At 47.0% G+C, this 17,237-nt stretch overlaps 1 protein-coding gene across 1 annotated transcript in view; it reads right to left on the reverse strand.

Annotated features, from left to right (window-relative positions):
- The window catches only part of AIFM3 (apoptosis inducing factor mitochondria associated 3), an 86,102-nt gene that overhangs the window by 54,561 nt on the left and 14,304 nt on the right, over positions 1–17,237 (reverse strand). The window contains exons 3-4 of the mRNA XM_026661245.1: positions 10,363–10,576; positions 1,079–1,188 (exon numbers count right to left, since the gene is read on the reverse strand). Of these exons, the coding sequence (XP_026517030.1) occupies positions 1,079–1,188; positions 10,363–10,576 (324 nt within the window). The remainder of the gene's footprint in view (positions 1–1,078; positions 1,189–10,362; positions 10,577–17,237) is intronic.

A 17,237-nucleotide genomic window follows, 5' to 3' on the forward strand; every position in this document is an offset into this window, starting at 1 on the left:
TGTGTGTGTGTGTGTGTGTGTGAAGAGCTATGGCTTCCAGGTAAGAAGCAGGACCACAGCAGAGCCATCCGCATAGAGGATGGAATTTCTAAATGCTCTGTCGTAGAGAAGAATAGTTCCCCTCCGCTGCAGGAATCACTGGGTGAAAGTCTCAGGCCCCTGTGTTAAGAGGTGAGACCTGAAGACATCCCAGCGGATCGATGATCGGCTGGCAGGGAGGCCAGTGGAGAGGCACTGCGATCGGCCAGCAGGGCGGTGAGCGGAACCTGGCGGAGAGGCGTGGCGATCGGCCAGCAGGGCAGCCGGTGGAGAGAAGCGGAGCGCCAATCCGCTGGGCAGCGGAGCGAGTAAGGTGCCTTCTTACTCCCCCACCGCCCCAGGGTGGGAGGTGAAATCTGCAGATGCACCTCTGAATCCCGGGTCTGCCCTGACCAAGGATAACAACTGTGAGTGGGCTGCAGAGAAGGGATGGGCACGTTTTGGTTGCTGGACTTAAGAACCTGAGGGGAAAAGGACACTGTCCAACTTACTTGGGGGTGGGTCTTTTGCTCATGGTTTATGTTTATGAACCTGTTTGTGGTGTTTTCCCAATTTAATGCTGGGTTACGTCCCTCCTTTTATTAAAAGTTTCTTTGCTACACTCAGACTCCGTGCTTGCGAGAGGGGAAGTATTGCCTCTTAGAAGCACCCAAGGGTGGTGGGCACAAGCCGGTTTCATGATGTAGTGTTGAAAAGGAACCCCTAGATACTGAACCTGGCCCTTGTTGCTGCCAACTCGGACTGGCAGAAAGATCCCCTTTCTATTCTTCAAACAGCATTTTAAGAGATTTCACTCTGAGATACACTGCACAGGCTACACGAGATCTGTTAGCAAACCAAACATGGACAGAGTGCTCGGCCGAGGATTTTGATCCCTTTCCTGGATTATAAGTGTATGTTACCTCACAGGCAGGACGTCTCTACAGACCTGAACATTCTGCAATGTGGTGAATGATACCAATGGCTCAGATTCTTCATGCAGATCCATCATCTGTTGTGAATGTCTGATTCATGTTCATACCCTTACACCAAGACTAACCTTTCACCAGTGGGGCTCCGTAGTGAGGGCATTTATGTCCCATTGCATAGTAGTCTCCATTTTCCTTTATCAGCAGAGCCTTCCCACAACCCAGGTCTACTTCTCGCATCCTGGAGGTAAAAAGCATGACAGATGTAGTATACAGAATAGATATTTATTATTGTTACTATTATTTATTATCACTGCCTTTTGATCTGCTCGGGCTGTCACATGTCAGAGAGCCAGTCCCAAGCTTTCACAGTAGCTAGTGGTTTCTTTTTAGCTATAAGCACAGTTACGTACTGTAACTGGAAGTTCTTCAAGATGTGTGGCCGCTAGCTGTACTCCGCCCACGGGTACGCACAGGGCCATCCTTAGGATTTATGGGGCCCTATGCAGTATTATTAAACTGGTGCCCGACAGCAGCCCGGGCTCGAATGTGTGTTTTAGAAAGTTTTTTTTTTGAAGGATTTATTTAAAAAACTCTATGTCTGAAGATCCAAGCATTTAAAGCTAAAGATGAATACTCAGATTGTGCAGCTAAAATCCTATGCAAGGATTTCTTAGAGATGTGATTTTATAATCTTCAGCAACACACTAATGACAGATTTTTAAAGCAAATTTTAAACTAAGGCCCTGGCATGTTCTGAGTAAATATGACAGTGATGCACAACTGGTTTTATATACCTGGGGCTTGGCGAATGCCTGTTAAATGGTCTCATTACCCCTTGAATGGCTCTTTAACAGTTTCAGGGTTGTGCTAATAGGGCTGGCAGGCTGGAGGCTTTTTCACTTTTAAGTACTAGGTCCCCTCTGGAGGAGGACTCACCACACTGCAGCAGCCAGCTGTGGTGTGAGCCTGCAGGAAGGGTCAGAACAGGGATAGGAAGAGGGGAGGGGTGGACACTAAGACCCAGGGGTGCCCCAAATTTCCAGGTGCCCTACGCAGCCGTGTATGCTGCGTATGCCTAAGGAGTACGCATGTGCACCATGGGCCCGAGTGCAGAGATTTTAATAAGCTGTGTCCCTTGGCAGTAGATCGCCTCGTGCTCTCGAGCAAGGATATAAGAAGCAGTGCAGGTTGATGCCCACTCAGTTCCTCTCCTTACCACGCATCTAATCAGATTTGCAGTAGAGGGGATGGAGGGCGGGTAGCGGAATGCAGATAGGGACCACACATCTCAAGGAACCGCCAGTGACAGTAAGTAACCTCCACTTCTTCTTTGAGAGCTGGTTCCCGTGTGTATTCCACACATGGGAGATTAACAAACAATATTCAGATTGGAGATGGGTGCCTGGAAGCTGGCAACAAAGATGTGTGCAGTACTGCAGATCCCACTACTGCATCCACAGCATTGGCTTGGACTCATGTATAATGTCTAGCAAACACGTATATGGAGCTCCAGGTGGCTGCTCTGCATATATCCTGCATTGGGACCTCCTCCAGGGATGCTACTGTAGGGGCCTGCAGACCCGTGGAGTGGACCATTATATTGCTCTGAGGTGGGATGCAAGCTAGTCTGCAGCTTTCGATAATGCAGCCAGAAACCCACTTAGAAATCCTCTGAAAGGATATAGCCTGATCACGGGATCTCTCTGCTATCACAATAAAGTCTTGGAGACTTTGATGGACTTGGTTCTTTGCAGGTCAAAGCCAGTGCACACCTGATGTTGAGGGAATGAAGTCTCTTCTCTTCATGTGAAGCATGGGGTTTCAGAAAAAGGACAGGTAAGGAAACACACTGGTGAAGGTAGAATTTGGAGACGACCTTGGGTAGAAATTTAGAGTGAAGGAGAAGGAACACTTTGGTATGTCAAGCCTCCTTTACAGTATTTCACAAAAACAGTACAGTCCAAACCAGTGTGGGCTGTGTCACCCCTGCCCTGTGACCTGGGGTGCTTTGCAATGCCTTGCTGCTGTAGCCTCCAACCTGGACTGCTCACGAACAGCCACCAGCATGCAGGTCGCTCCCAGATGCGTTTGTGTAATCGCAGACTTCCAGTCACACCCTGGCTCTCACCAGCCTTGGTCATACTGAGGAGTGACCCCAACACACTCCCAGTCCTGGATTGTCCCCCAGAAATGTATGTCCTGTACTGTCCTGTCCTCTCCTGGACAGTACAAATATATTAAGTCTGTTATTCCTTTAAGGGAATAATATACCAACTCACTTCTGTAAATAGAGTTACCCTGTCACTTCCGCTTAAACAATAAAACAAGTTTATTAACTATAAAGAGATACGTTTCAAGTGAGTGCAAGTCATGAGGCATAAGAGTCAGAAATGGTTACAAGAAAAATAAATATAAAATATTTTCTAGTGCCTACGCAAAACGTCTCACCGAATGCTTCCATCAAGATTACGGACCAAACATTTTAGGTCAGAACCCCTCCCCTAGAGTTCTTGGTAGAAACGAGCAACAAATGCTGCACTTCCCCAAGCCGTGCGTCTCCCCCAGACAGTAGAGGCAGCGTTCGTGTTGTTGCTGACACAGAAGGATTTAGGGCAGGAAACACTGTTTTTGAAGCTCAGAGTCTAGGCATGGTCCCCGACTACGGGGGGGGAATCCCCAGTCCGGGAAAACGAACTACGCTAATTACACTAAGACTAACTAAACTAAGCTAAGAATAGCTATTTACAATCTTATCTACAGGTTTTCTGAAAGGCTGAAGCAGGAGAGGACACTGGATTTCAACTCAGGCCATATGGCGACATTATCTAACTCCTTCTGTAGCTGTTACAAACAGCATTGCAGATCCAGTCACTGCTGTGCTGGCCACTAGGACAGCTTTGCCAACCATGCATCACCACTGCGTGATTCCCCCCCCGCACGTCAAACAAACAAGTGCGTAACAATGTATTCAGCATCTGTGTTAGATCTTAGGTCAATATTTTTCACACAGTTGGCTTGATTTGAATTGCTGGGGGACACAGATCGCCAGTACGGCCATCAGCGCAGCTTAGACGGACTCCTGATCAAACCAGGGCTCTAGAAATCTCCGGTGCTAAATTCCTCCCATCTTCCCTTTCTCATTTGAATCGACTTATGGTAGCAGTAACATCTGGAATGGATCCGTTTCATTTTTGGTACTGGTGACCTCAATTAAATGTGCACTTTTGATTTTAAAAAATGGGCCAGTTCTCAGGGGGCATAAACTGATGTAGCTTCATTAAATTCAATGGCCAATTTACACCATTTGGCATTTTGAACCCATTGACTTCAATGGGACTGTGCTGATTACACTGAAGCCAGTAAGACTAAATCCCCTTTCAGTGAGGTTCATTGATTCCAAGGCCAGAAGACCTCCTGTAGTACACAGGTCAGAGAACTTCCCTAAAATAATTCCTTTGAACTAGAGCATACGTTTCAGAAAAACATCCAATCTTGATTGAAAAGTTGCCGGTGAAGGAGAATCCAACACGACTCTGGGTCAATGTTGAGCTGACTGACACCAGCACAGGGTCTGATCCCATTGGTACTATGAGATCCAATTGCTTTACACTGGCAGAGGATCTGGCCTTGCTGGCTTCCATAGGGCTGCATGCATTATGCTGGCTAAGGAACTGGTGGATTGGCAGCAGGTATTCCATTCCTGACTAGTGCATTTACACACGGAATGCTGCTCTCCAGGGAGTTTTGGTGCAAGAATCTCTCGTCTCATTCTCCCGGGTATGGTGAGCTGTTGCCCTTTTTGTGAAGCCCAGCTGTGGCCTGTCAGTGTGCCCTCAGGATCACGGGGAACATATTTAGTGATGCCGTCAAAGCAAACACTCTCACTTGCAGGAGGGAGTTTCCAAACTGCATGTTTTAGGATGCAGCAGTGATGTTTATTCAGGTTTTTGCAATTAAAATAAAAATGAAGAATCTTTATTTATAACCAAACAGCTCCCCTCCATTGTGGTGGGCAGCTCTGCACCACATTATCCTCCGGTAGCAAAATATACATCCATCAGTGTCATCATTTCAGATGAACTGTCCGTAGTTTGTACAATCATTAACATAAAAGCCACTTAACACTGTGTCTCACCATCGGCTTCATCCCCAAATACCTGGGAGAAGAGATGGGTTTTGCGGCATCCAGGGCCGCCGAGAGCGGGTTCAGGCCCCAGTGAAAAAAATTTTTCGGGCCCCCCCAACAAGGGTGGACTGGCTAAACAGGGCCGACGAGGGGGGGGGGGAAGCTGGGCCCGGAATTTTTTTGGGCCCCCCAGCAAGGGCAGACCAGCTAAACAGGGCCGACGAGAGGGGGGGGGGAAGCTGGGCCTGGAATTTTTTTGGGCCCCCCAGCAAGGGTGGACCAGCTAAACAGGGCCGACGGGGGGGGGGGGGAAGCCGGGCCCCGGGCCCCCTTCTGGGCCGCTGGGCCCCGGAAATTTTTACCGGCTTTCCCCCCCCCCCCTCCTCGTCGGCATGCCAGGAAGAATAACTGGGCTTTGGCAGACTAAGAGGGAAGCAAGTCGAAATGCCTGCCCTTTACAATGAACACTTGCTAGCAAATCGTTCCATGTAAACCCAGGGACTGCAGAAGGCACTCTTTCACCGCTCTCAATGGCAGCATACACGGGGAGAGAGAGATCTTTAGATCAAGATTAGATCTCTACCTACAAGTTCTGCTTTAAGTCAACCACAGGAATCACAGGGTGAGCCCCCTGGCCAGTTTTATGCAGTTCAGACAAGATTAACACAATGGTCCCTTTTGACCTTAAACCCTAACAATCTATGAAACCCTTACTGCCGCTGCTGCCAACAGGGCTAGACTGACAATAACTTATCCTATAGGACAGCATAGGAACCAAATCTCCCCCTCTCTTAAGAGACCTACCCGTCTTCTGGATTGCCCCTCCTCTTCCCACACCACAGACAGCCACAGCGAGACTTGACAAAGGTTCACAGGGGAATATTCAAAACCTTCAGTCTCTCCAATCCTTAAGATGCCCAGCATGGCCCCTGTGTCTCTGGTAAGGCCTTTTATTGAAGCCTTTAATGAGCTAAATATACTTCGGCAATTGGTTCTAAATCTGCGTCCACTCCTGACAACTGCCATCCAGGGTGGGTGGGTCTGCGTCTCATCTCTCAGTCTAGTTTGAACCAGGCAGCTAGCAGATCTCTCTGGGCCAGGTGCCCTTGATTGCCAAGCTCCCTCCCAGAGGAGTGGCAGAATCCCCCATGGCCTCCTCGTTTTATGCTGCAAGTCCCAGTTATTCTAGCTGACCTGTTTTTGGAAGTTAGGTGCCTGAATAACTTCATGAATCCCACCTCTCCGGTGCTCTGTAGGTCTCTGCTGGGGTCCACGGGGAGTGGAGCACCTGCCAGACCTCAGTTCTGCACCTGCCTACCTTTACCCCAAAATTGTCCCAATGGAATAGTCCTTTTTGGCATGTGCTTAAATACCTTGCTGATGGGGCCCTAAGCAGCAGTATGGGCTACTGCTAAGGGCATATCGCAGTTTTATCTGAGCAGAATGCTGCACGGGCTCTGCTCCCTCCCCCGTACCTGTTTAGTCCTTGCAGTAAGCACACCCCAAATGGAATAAAGAGATCAATGCAGGCTCATGCTTCACCACACGCAAAAGGAACAAGTCTTGCTGCATTCTTCGGATGGATTTTATTTCAGAGCAAACCCACAGTTCTTGTTAAATGACAACTTCAGAGTTATGAAAAGATAAGAGAAATGGTTTACAGCCACCCGAAGGAACCACTTGACCTGTGACAGATAATCATCAGCACCTGATGTCTTGAAGCAAATACAGAAACCTTGTGCAAAAGATTTCAAATGACACACTCATTCCGCAAGTGAGCGAGATGGCTAGTTACAACCGAGGGCTGTTTGAATGAAGCAATCTACTCATTTAGAGTCATTGCTATTAAGATTTTATTCCATATTTAAAAAAAAAAAAAGGCGGGGGGGGGTTAAGTTTTGTCATGTCTGCCCAGCTTGCACTCACAAGCCAGGAAATGCCAGTTAAAATGCAGCTCTGTCCTGAAAAAAAGCCATTGGAAAACCAGCCTCTGCCTGTGTGTTCCCTGTTTGTTTTGTCTCACTGACCCCACATCAGTTTCTAAGCAAAAAGATGTTGTTTTAAAACTTCCTCAGCTCTGAGCATCAGGCTGTCTCCTTTCCATCTCACTCCTTCTCATTAGTTGCTTGGGGGTTTGCATGGGTGTCATGGAGGGAGAGTTTGGGCTCCAGAGTTTTTTACTGGTGCTGATAAGCCCAGTTTGGTTCTAATCTCCGACTTCTGGAGGAGCAGAAAGGACTGACAGAAAGAATAGCTTTGTACTCACAAACTGAGCAAATGAGGGAGGTGAAAGAGTCAATACCCAGAATGCAATCACGCCATACCCAACTCTGGTTCTGCCCCACATGTGTGTACATTTCCAGCCCACTCCTTCATGGAAAGAGCCCAGGCTATTCCTCAAAGAAGTAATAGATTAACATCTTCTGATCTCCTGCATAACACACACTATAGGACTTCTCTGAATAGCTCCTGTTTGAACTAGAGCAGACTTCTTAGAAAACCATCCAATCTTCATTTTAAAATTTTCAGCGATGGAGAATCCGCAAGTTGTTCCAATGGTTACATCACCTCTGTTAAAAATGTGCACCTTATTTTGAGTCTGAATTTGTCTAGCTTCAGTTTCCAGCCCCTGGATCGTGTTATACCTTTCTCTGCTAGACTGAAGAACCCCTTATTATTACATTTCTGTTCCCTGTGCAGGCACTTTTAAACCGTGATGAAGTCACCCCTTAACCTTACTTTGTTAAACTAAATAGACTGAGCTTTTTATGTCATCAAGAAAGTTTATTGCTATCACTGCCTCTCATCATACAATCAGCATTTGATATAATAAAGCTAAACACATGATCACAAACAATTAGGAATTAGTAAGCAAACACTATTCCTCTATACGGTTAGGCACAGCAATCCACATCTCAGTCATGTCCCCATATGAATCCATACTGTGAATCATCAGGTCATTCATAACTCCATTGCATGGCAGTCCCCAAGCACTGAACGTCCCCAAATCAATCAGCTCCATTCTCCCTCCTCCGCACAAGCACATCCATAAAGATACTATTCCCCCTTTTCTACTGGGCCATGCAAGTCCAGAATGTGGGAGCACAAAACATCCCTGACTTCTGTTGCCCGGGTGCAGCCAACTCCAGCTGTGCTGGTGCCCTTTCAGGCTGCGTGTACCGATGCAGTGGTCCCTTGCTGTCCTATTCAATATCTAGATGAAACCATTGGGACTGAAACAACGAAGGCTGAAGTACCATCAGCATGCAGTGAAAACCCAGCTCTACAGCTCCTTCACATGGACTGCAAATAGCACCCATCTTCCACTTTCTCAGTGACGAGCAGACACGGGCGACTGCCTGGAGGGCAGCGGACTGAAACTGAACCTAGACCAGACTGAAGCAAGGCTGGTGAGACAGGGTTAGCACCTGGAATAACCCTCCCACCAAAGGCATCTGCACTGCAGTCCACAGGTATGAGACCCTGCACTCCCATTTCCCTTTGCAATTGGTCAGAATATTGCACCTGATCCCGTCGCACTCAGAGTGGGCCACGGCGATCCATGCATCTACACTCGGATACTGCAGTTCTCTGTATCTAGGAATGAAGGCCTATGCCCGGGGGAAGCTCCAGTTAGTTCAGAATGTGGCAGCCTCAGGCTCAGCAGCTGAGGGTCACCAGGAAGAACGCATCACTCCAATAGGCCACTCTGCACTGGTCCCTATTGAACAGAATCCTGTGCAAGCGCTTGACCTGATTTTCAGCGTTCTGCCTGGAATGTCTCTCTGTCTCTACCATGACGGTTTTGTTCTGCTGCAGCAATGAAGCTGCGGATGAAGAAGGGGAGATTTATGATTGAGGGAGGCAGTACTTTCATGGGAGATGACCCAAAACTATGGTCTTGCTACCAGATGAAACAAAAGTGGCTTATACTTACAAGCCAGACTGTAGGTGCCACGAAAGTAAGGGAACATGACATCAAGGGACATTGTCACGGGGCGCACTCAACTGCTTGCAGCACGTACTGCTGGCCATCCTGGGGATTAGCTCTGCCAGTTTATGCTCTACCTCCAGTGTTGTCTTCTCCTGTCTTGTCTCACTCTGCTGCCCTGCTCACTCCTCGGTCTGCAGCTTCCTCCCTCCGGCCAGGTCACTAAAGTCCTCCCCTTCTGGGGAATTTGCAGTCTTTCCAGACCTGCTGTCTGGCTGGCATCTCCAACAACTTTACCACTCCCCAGAGGCTGGTAGGGGAACCCAGGCCCACCCGTGACACTGGGCTCCAGTCCAGTGACCCTATAACAAGCAGCCACAGTCCCCGGGCAGTCCAACTCCTTGCTGTTATTTCCCTGGGCTTCTTCCTACATATCTGGCTTCCCCCCTCTCTGGGTTGCCACATAATCAGTTATTTTTTATTCTGGTATGAATATGTGTTTTCATCAATATGTGCCAGTGATCTATTGTCTGATATCCTAACAGAGTCCATTGTTACACTAAAAATCAGGACTGTGAAACTGCATGCAAAGTGTGTTTCCATTAGCACAAAAACATCAGAAAATTCCATTCTTTGTAAGAGAACAAATTGATGAGGAACCAGATCAGCTAGAAAAACAAGACAAGGTAGAAGTGGTATGGGACCTACTCCATGAACTCCACACATGCTTGTTTTACTTAAACTAGGTTGTTAAAATGCTAAGTCGAGAACTTTGCAAATAAACTTACAATAATTAAAGAAGCAACTAAAGGATACTAGACAAGGTCTATTGGAAATTAGTGTCCCATCTCCCTAACAGGAGTTCCACAGGCACAGAACATGAAAGAATTTAAAGTATCCAAAAACATTAAAGACAAGTTGTCACTTGTACAAGATTCTATTGTATTAAAACTGGAGGAAGATAACAATATCCATATTACAAAGATAAATTACACTGGCCACAGATGGTCCAATCATCTCGGATTAGTCAAGGCTAAAGAGCTAGTGATAAAAAAGCGACAATTTCCATGACATAGGCCCTGATTCAGCAAAGCAGTTAAATACATGCGTACCTGTAAGCATATGCTTAAATGCCATGCTGACTGGAGATGAATTTAAGCACAAAGTTACAGTTGAGCACATGCTCAAGTGTTTTGATGAATTGGGGTCATAACATGCCACATTTCACAGGCTTGTGCAGCCTTGCTGTTCAGCTCCGGCATCACGTGGCAGCATTTTAGTTATGGTATAGGATATGGTAGCATGTATAAAGCCCTCTGGGATCCTTCAGGCTGTTAAAAATGTTAAACACTTACTGTCCATTCTCAAGGTCCTTCACGTGGCACACGGAGGCTTCCACTACATCCTTCACGTTCTGGTAGGGGTTGATGGTGATGGGATGTTCTTCGAGGTGGTAATGCCGGGCAGTCCCATTGACTTTGTAAACAAGTGGACTGGCTTTCCCATTGGGTGACATCTCTTCCTTGGCCCTCTCTTTCTCTGGTAGCACCACCTCAATTTTCACTTCAACTGCAGGAGCGAACAGAAATTTTCATTCAATCTAAGCAGCAGCTTTTTAAGTCAAATTGTATCATTTCTACAGCAATCTGCAGATAATGCTATTATGGCCTTGAGACATTACCTCCAGCTCTCCTGGGAACTCTGGCATTCTGGAAATTCTAGGTGACCTGACGCATGCCATTCAGAATTGCTGCCTTGGCTGGGAAGGTGGCAAATTAAATCTCAGTCTTGACTCAGTTTTAATATCCATGACCCCTATATTCCCTTTTTAATCACAACCCACCGGTTTTCCTCAATATGCACCAACCAGGTATTCTTGCAAACAGAAATATTAAAGCTCGTGAAACGCCACCCAATCAATGTTAGGCGTGTTCCCTGTTACAGCTGCTAGCTATCGGGTGTAATTTATGCTCAGGCTAAGACGCTTCAGTTTCTAGTCGTAAATGGGTCTCTCTTCATCTGAAAACAGATAAAGAAAAATTTTCCATCATTAATAACCAATATGAATTGGGAGGTAAAGCTAAACCTATACAGCATGGTAGATTAAATCGGTACACAGCTGAGCAGGCTTTTGCTACCACTTCAGATGGCAATTAATAAGAAATGGATGTTATGAATTTCAACTATTATTTGAGTTCTGACCCTTACGAATCCTGAGCATTCAATGGGGAAGGTGCACAAACTTGGCAATAGAAGATGAAAACGTCCTGGGGATAAACAGCAGTATTAGAACTGGGCGAGATGTTCCTAGAAAACATTTCCCAGCAGTGTTGGCTGATTTTCAAATTCTAATTTTTGACAAAGCTGCTAGAGGAGAAAGAGCCTTCCCAAACGCCACGTAGCCCCAAGATCTGTGTCTAACGCCCTGCGTTGGTAGCATCTGAGTTCTAGTCCCAGCTGTGCTGCCAACTAGCCTTAATACTTTGTACTTGCAAGTGTAAATAATATTGCAACTGCATGCACTATCTTTGAGGACCATATTGTAGTAAGTCTATGAATGGTTTATTTATTGTTATGGGCCAGGGAGTGTTGCAACGCCAAGGGGGAGGGTTACTACCGCTCCTCCAGGAGCTAAAAGCAATGGGGGGTGATTAAGGCAAGTCCCTGAAACTGTCAACATGTCCAACGAGGGGCCGCCTGCTGGGGAGGTATGCATATACTGGTCCAAACATAGTTTTTCGGAGACCAACAGATGAAGAAAGGTTCTTTCTGAACCAGCAGCCAGGACAGTCTCTCCAAGGGCTCCCCCCACAACCCTGGTGGAAGCGTTTGAAGGACTTTGGCCTACTAAGGCCCCAAAAGACCTATGAGGTGACCTCTGCTAAGCTTTTAGCATGTGTATAGGAACTTCTATTGAGTTTATGTTTTTCTGTGATATTTTTTACCTTAAGAATAAACGTGCTTGCTTAGAAAGAGCGGTGCGGTAACTTGTAACGGCTGGCAATTCGCTGTGCAGAGCCCTCGGAGACAAAGCCATGCACAAGCGCTGGCTGTTAGGCAGACTGGGGATGTCCTTGGGTAAGGCAGGGAGCTGTGCAGTCAGAAGGGAGTGAGGCAACACTCCCTGCCCAGAGACAGGTGACACCTGGAGACCTGAGACCTGACTGGGCACTCCTGGAATGGGCCACAGAGGGGGGGATACAGGGGCAGTTACCCTCACACTGTGGCAACAAACATTGTTTATGTCTCATAACATAAGGAAATAATCATTGTCTGCATTAGCAGCTGGAAAATGGGGCGATTGATATTCCCGTGACTTGTAGAGAAATTCCCATAGCTGCCAGGTTTTGTGTGTGGTTCCTCACTAGTGAGATTCAAGTGAGGACAATCGTGACCTTTTCTTACTAGCGAGGAACATCACATGGAGCTGCACAAACTCCCCTTCCCCACTAACCGGTCAATTGCTGCTCACCCATCTCCCCCAACCATTGCTTATCGCTAGAGTCACAAAGGAACTTAGGGGTGGTGATGTGCAGGGGCCTAGACAATCACTGGGACTCACAACATTTGAGTTCAGTGCCTGGGCTCCCTGCACACTGGAAAGGGAGAGAGAGGCACCTCAGAATGGGATCCCCAAAAGCCAGCATGGGAGGTGGCTCCCTGCCTCAGCTAGTCAATGGGAGTTGCCAAGGTGAGAACATCCTCTCTGGGAGTTTGGCACCTCCCTCTGCTTGGAATTCTCATCTGCAAAATCCTTACTTGGCATTAGATGCCTACGGCTGAGGGGGATAAACAGGGGTCTTCCCCATCCCAGAGAGTACCCTCCCCACGGGGCTAAAAGCTACGAGGGACATCCTCCTTCCCCAGCTATTTTGTGTCTGTTCACGTATGGGGGGTCTGCTCTGGTAGGCGAGCTCTGAGCACACCAGTTCACAGGTGAGTTAGATCGAGAAGCACCTGTTTCTGGAAACATGGAGGGAGGCAGCCGCACGCATGCTCACGGGCAGAAAAATAGCCCCCGAGCAAACTTTTACTGCAAACGTGTAGGTGCCGAGGGAGTTTATGTACCTACAGGGTTCGGCGGCAGCTGAGCAAGGGCTTTGTGAATCCCAGTGGGCCTGATTCTGGGATTTAGGCACCTAAAGTGGCAGTTAGGTTCATAAGTCCTTTTGTGAATCCAGCCCTTTGTGCCCCTACCTCTCAATGCACCTGGAACTGACCCAGAGCAGGTGTTCAGCAGGGTGCTCCTTACCTTGTGCCAGCCATGCTGGCATAGTGAGGGGGGCAAAAACAACACGCTACCCCCTCCATTTCACTGCTGAACCTGCTCTCAGCCCTAAGCTTGTTCCTGCAATCTGCCCAGGTGCTGCCAACGGGTGGGGTGGGGCCTTACACCTCCTCGCTCCCCTGCATGAGGAGCAGTGAAAATCTGGGCCAGTTAATAAAAAGAAAATGACTCTACTTGGGGCACAGAACTGCAAATGCAAGTCAACCTGGGAAGACAGTGGCTGGAAAGTAGTAACAGAAAAAGAGTTTGGTTTAATAGGAGTTGAAATGTTACAGGTATTTAAAGTGCTACTTTCTTCATAAAGACCAATACAGTCTATGGGTAGCTTGTAGGATGCCATGCGAGAACCTGGAGCTGAGTCTCCTTCACATAATTAGGTTGGTTAGATACCAGCTGGCTCATGAGTGCGTGGGAGATCTCTGGGGAGATGTCTCAGAGATCACTGTTGGTACCAGCTTAATTTAACACCTCTACTGGTGATCTAGAAGCAGGGAGTAAACATTAAGTTAATTAAACTTGCCAGGGTAATTCAGGGTAGGTAGCACCCTGGGAAGCTGTCATAATGAAAGAGTTAAGGGTGAGAGTAGACAGCAAATTAGGTAGTAGTTATTTACAAGACAATAAGGCAGCAAAAAAAGGCAATGATCAGATACTGACTGTAATGCAGTGGTGCCCAAACTTTTCCTGTCGCATCCTCCCCCCCTTACCAGTATGGAATCTGTCCACACACCCCTCCATTATTGCACAGTTGGCTAAGCAGAGGAGCTGGAGCTGGAGGCGGAGCTGGAGGCAGAACTTGGGATGGGGGAGGAGCTGGAGCTAGAGGCAGAGCTGGCCTGGGGCGGAGAGAGAATGAGAGCACGGGGGTGCAGCAGGGGCCGGAGTGGAGCTTGGGCTGGGGGTGGGGCACAGAGTGGAGTGGAGCTGGGCTGGGGACAGAGCTGGGGGCAGAGTGGGTCTGGGTGGCGATCCCTCCCCGGTGGGGACTGGCCTGGGCCCCACTGCATGCCCCGGCCTGCGCCCCACTGCGTGCCCCCTGAATGTTCCTCCATGGCCCATAGTTTGGGGATCATTGACCTAGTGGGATTTTCTGAAGCACCTATGCCCCAAATTCCCATTGATTTTAGTGCTTTTTTTTAGCATTAGCTATTATATATCCAGAAGTCTCATTACCCATAGCAATGTCCAAGCCCTCTTTGATTTCTTGGCCTCAATGCCAGCCAATGGCAATGAGTTCCACAAGCTGTTCCATGTGAAAAAAAAAATCTTATCACTTTAGAATTTGCCATCTTGCCATTTCTTTCTATGTCCCCTCGTTTTTTTGTTATGACACAGGGAGACCAGATACTCCTTCTCTAGGCCAGTCATAGATAATCTTCACCCAAGCATAGTAAAGGAGCTAGCACATAAAATTGCAAGCCCAATTGCAAGGATTTGTAATGAATCTGTAAACTCAGGGGTTGTACTCTATGACTGGAGAATCTCTAATATAGTTCTTATTTTTAAAAAAGGGGGAAGAAACTACAGGCCTGTTAGTTTGACTTCAGTTGTATGCAAGGTCTTGGAACACATTTTGAAAGAGAAAGTTAAGTTAAGAAAATAGAGATTAATGGTAATGGGATAAAATACAACATGGTTTTACAAAAAGTAGATCATGCCAGACTAGCCTGTGTTTTTAGACAAAGGCAATCTACCTGGATTTCAGGAAGGCATTTGATACAATTCCACATGGGAAATTATTAGTTAAATTGGAGAAGATGGGGATTAATATGAGAATTGAAAGGTGGATAAGTAATTGGTTAAAGGGAAGACTACAACGAGCCATACTGAAAGATGAACTGTGAGGCTGGAGGGAGGTTACTAGTGGAGTTCCTCAGGGATCAGTCTTGGGACCAACATATTTAACATTTTTATTCCTGACCATGGCACTAAAAGTGGGAGTGTGCTAATAAAATTTGTGGATGACACAAAGTTGGGAGGTATTGCCAATACGGAGGAAGACCAGAATATCATACAAGAAGACCTGGATGACCTTGTAAACTGGAGTAACAGAAATGGGATGAAATTTAATAGCGCAAAGTGCAAGGTCATGCATGTAGAGACTAACAACAAGAATTTTTGCTATAAGCTGGGAACGTATCAGTTGGAAGTGACAGAAGAGGAGAAAGATCTGAGTGTATTGATTGATCACAGGATGACTATGAGCCGCCAATGTGATATGGCTGTGAAAAAAGCTAATGCGGTCTTGGGATGCATCAGGCGAGGTATTTCCAGTAGAGATAAGGAGGTGTTAGTACCGTTATACAAGGCACTGGTGAGACCTCATCTGGAATACTGGGTGCAGTTCTGGTCTCCCATGTTTAAGAAAAATGAATTCAAACTGGAACAGGTGCAGAGAAGGACTACTAGGATGATCCGAGGAATGGAAAATCTATCTTATGCGAGGAGACTCAAAGAGCTTGGCTTGTTTAGCCTAACCAAAAGAAGGCTGAGGGGCGATATGATTGCTGTCTATAAATACATCAGAGGGATAAATAACTCCTCTCCTTCCCTAATATTTAAGTTAAATACCGATGTGGATACAAGAACAAATGGATATAAACTGGCCATCAACAAGTTTAGGCTTGAAATTAGATGAAGGTTTCTAACCATCGGAGGAGTAAAGTTCTGGAACAGTCTTCCAAGGGGAGCAATGGGGGCAAAACACCTTACTGACTTCAAGACTGAGCTTGGTAAGTTTATGGAGGGGATGGTATGATGAGACTGCCTACAATGGCACGTAACCAATCTGCAACTGCTAGCAGCAAATATCTCCAACTGCTGGTGATGGGACACAGATGGGAAGGGCTCTGAGTTACTACAAAGAATTCTTTCCCAGATGTCTGGTTGATGGGTCTCGCCAACCTGTTCAGGGTCTGACTGATCATCATATTTGGGGTCAGGGAGGAATTCCCCCCCCACGTCAGATTGGCAGAGGTGCTGGGGGAGGGGGTTGCCTTCCTCTGCAGCATGGGGCACGGGTCACTTGCTGGTTTGAACTAGAGTAAATGGTGGCTTCTAGGGAACTTGAAGTCTTCAGACCATGATTTGAGAACTTCAGTAACTCAGCCAGAGGTTAGGGGTCTATTACAGTTGTGGGGGGGTGAGGCTCTGTGGCCTGCAATGTGCAGGTCAGACTAGATGATCATAATAGTGCCTTCTGACCTTAAAGTCTAGGAGTCTATTATTTTATAAACATTGATCATAGCCACTCTTATTTGTCTCCTCTCTAAGGTAACAACCCCAGTCTTGCCACTCTCTCTTCATAAGACACTTTTTCCAGCCCACTGATCATTTTCATTGCTCTTCTATCACACCCCTCTAGTTCTGCACTATCCTGGGTGAGACAGGGAGACCAGTCCTACCCCTACTATCCTGATAAGGCTGGTCCATTGGTTTGTATAAAGGCATTGAATATTTTCTATATTATTCTCCATCCTATTCCTTATGCATCTGCTGACCGGTTCTTTTTCCCGCTACCCAGAACACACAGGTTCACAGACAGATTCTTGAGCTGAAGAAATATGTCGTTTATTTGCTGCTTCAGTGAGTGATCAGTTCACCGAAACAGGGCACCGCATAGGGTTAAATGAAAGTGCGCAGCCTCATTCAGGTACTCAAAAAGATATTATTACACAGTTATCCATTACATATTGTATAAACACTTTTGTGCCTAACACTAGGATTAGTTTGCTAACTCATTTGTTTACCTGATTGAACTGCTGACCCAGGTGTTCACCTGACCAGGTTGCTGGCTCAGCTTTTCACCTGGCTGTTCTCCCTCCCTGCCAGACAAGCAGGCATCTTTTCACATATCCCAACACCAAACATATACATTCTACATTTCACAAATCCTACTGCATCCCAACATCTGGCTGGCCTCTTTGGCTGCAGCTAGCTACC

This window comes from Terrapene carolina, unplaced genomic scaffold (assembly GCF_002925995.2).
Source record: "Terrapene carolina triunguis isolate 2854851 unplaced genomic scaffold, T_m_triunguis-2.0 Scaffold951, whole genome shotgun sequence".
In the NCBI taxonomy this organism is placed as follows: domain Eukaryota; kingdom Metazoa; phylum Chordata; order Testudines; family Emydidae; genus Terrapene; species Terrapene triunguis.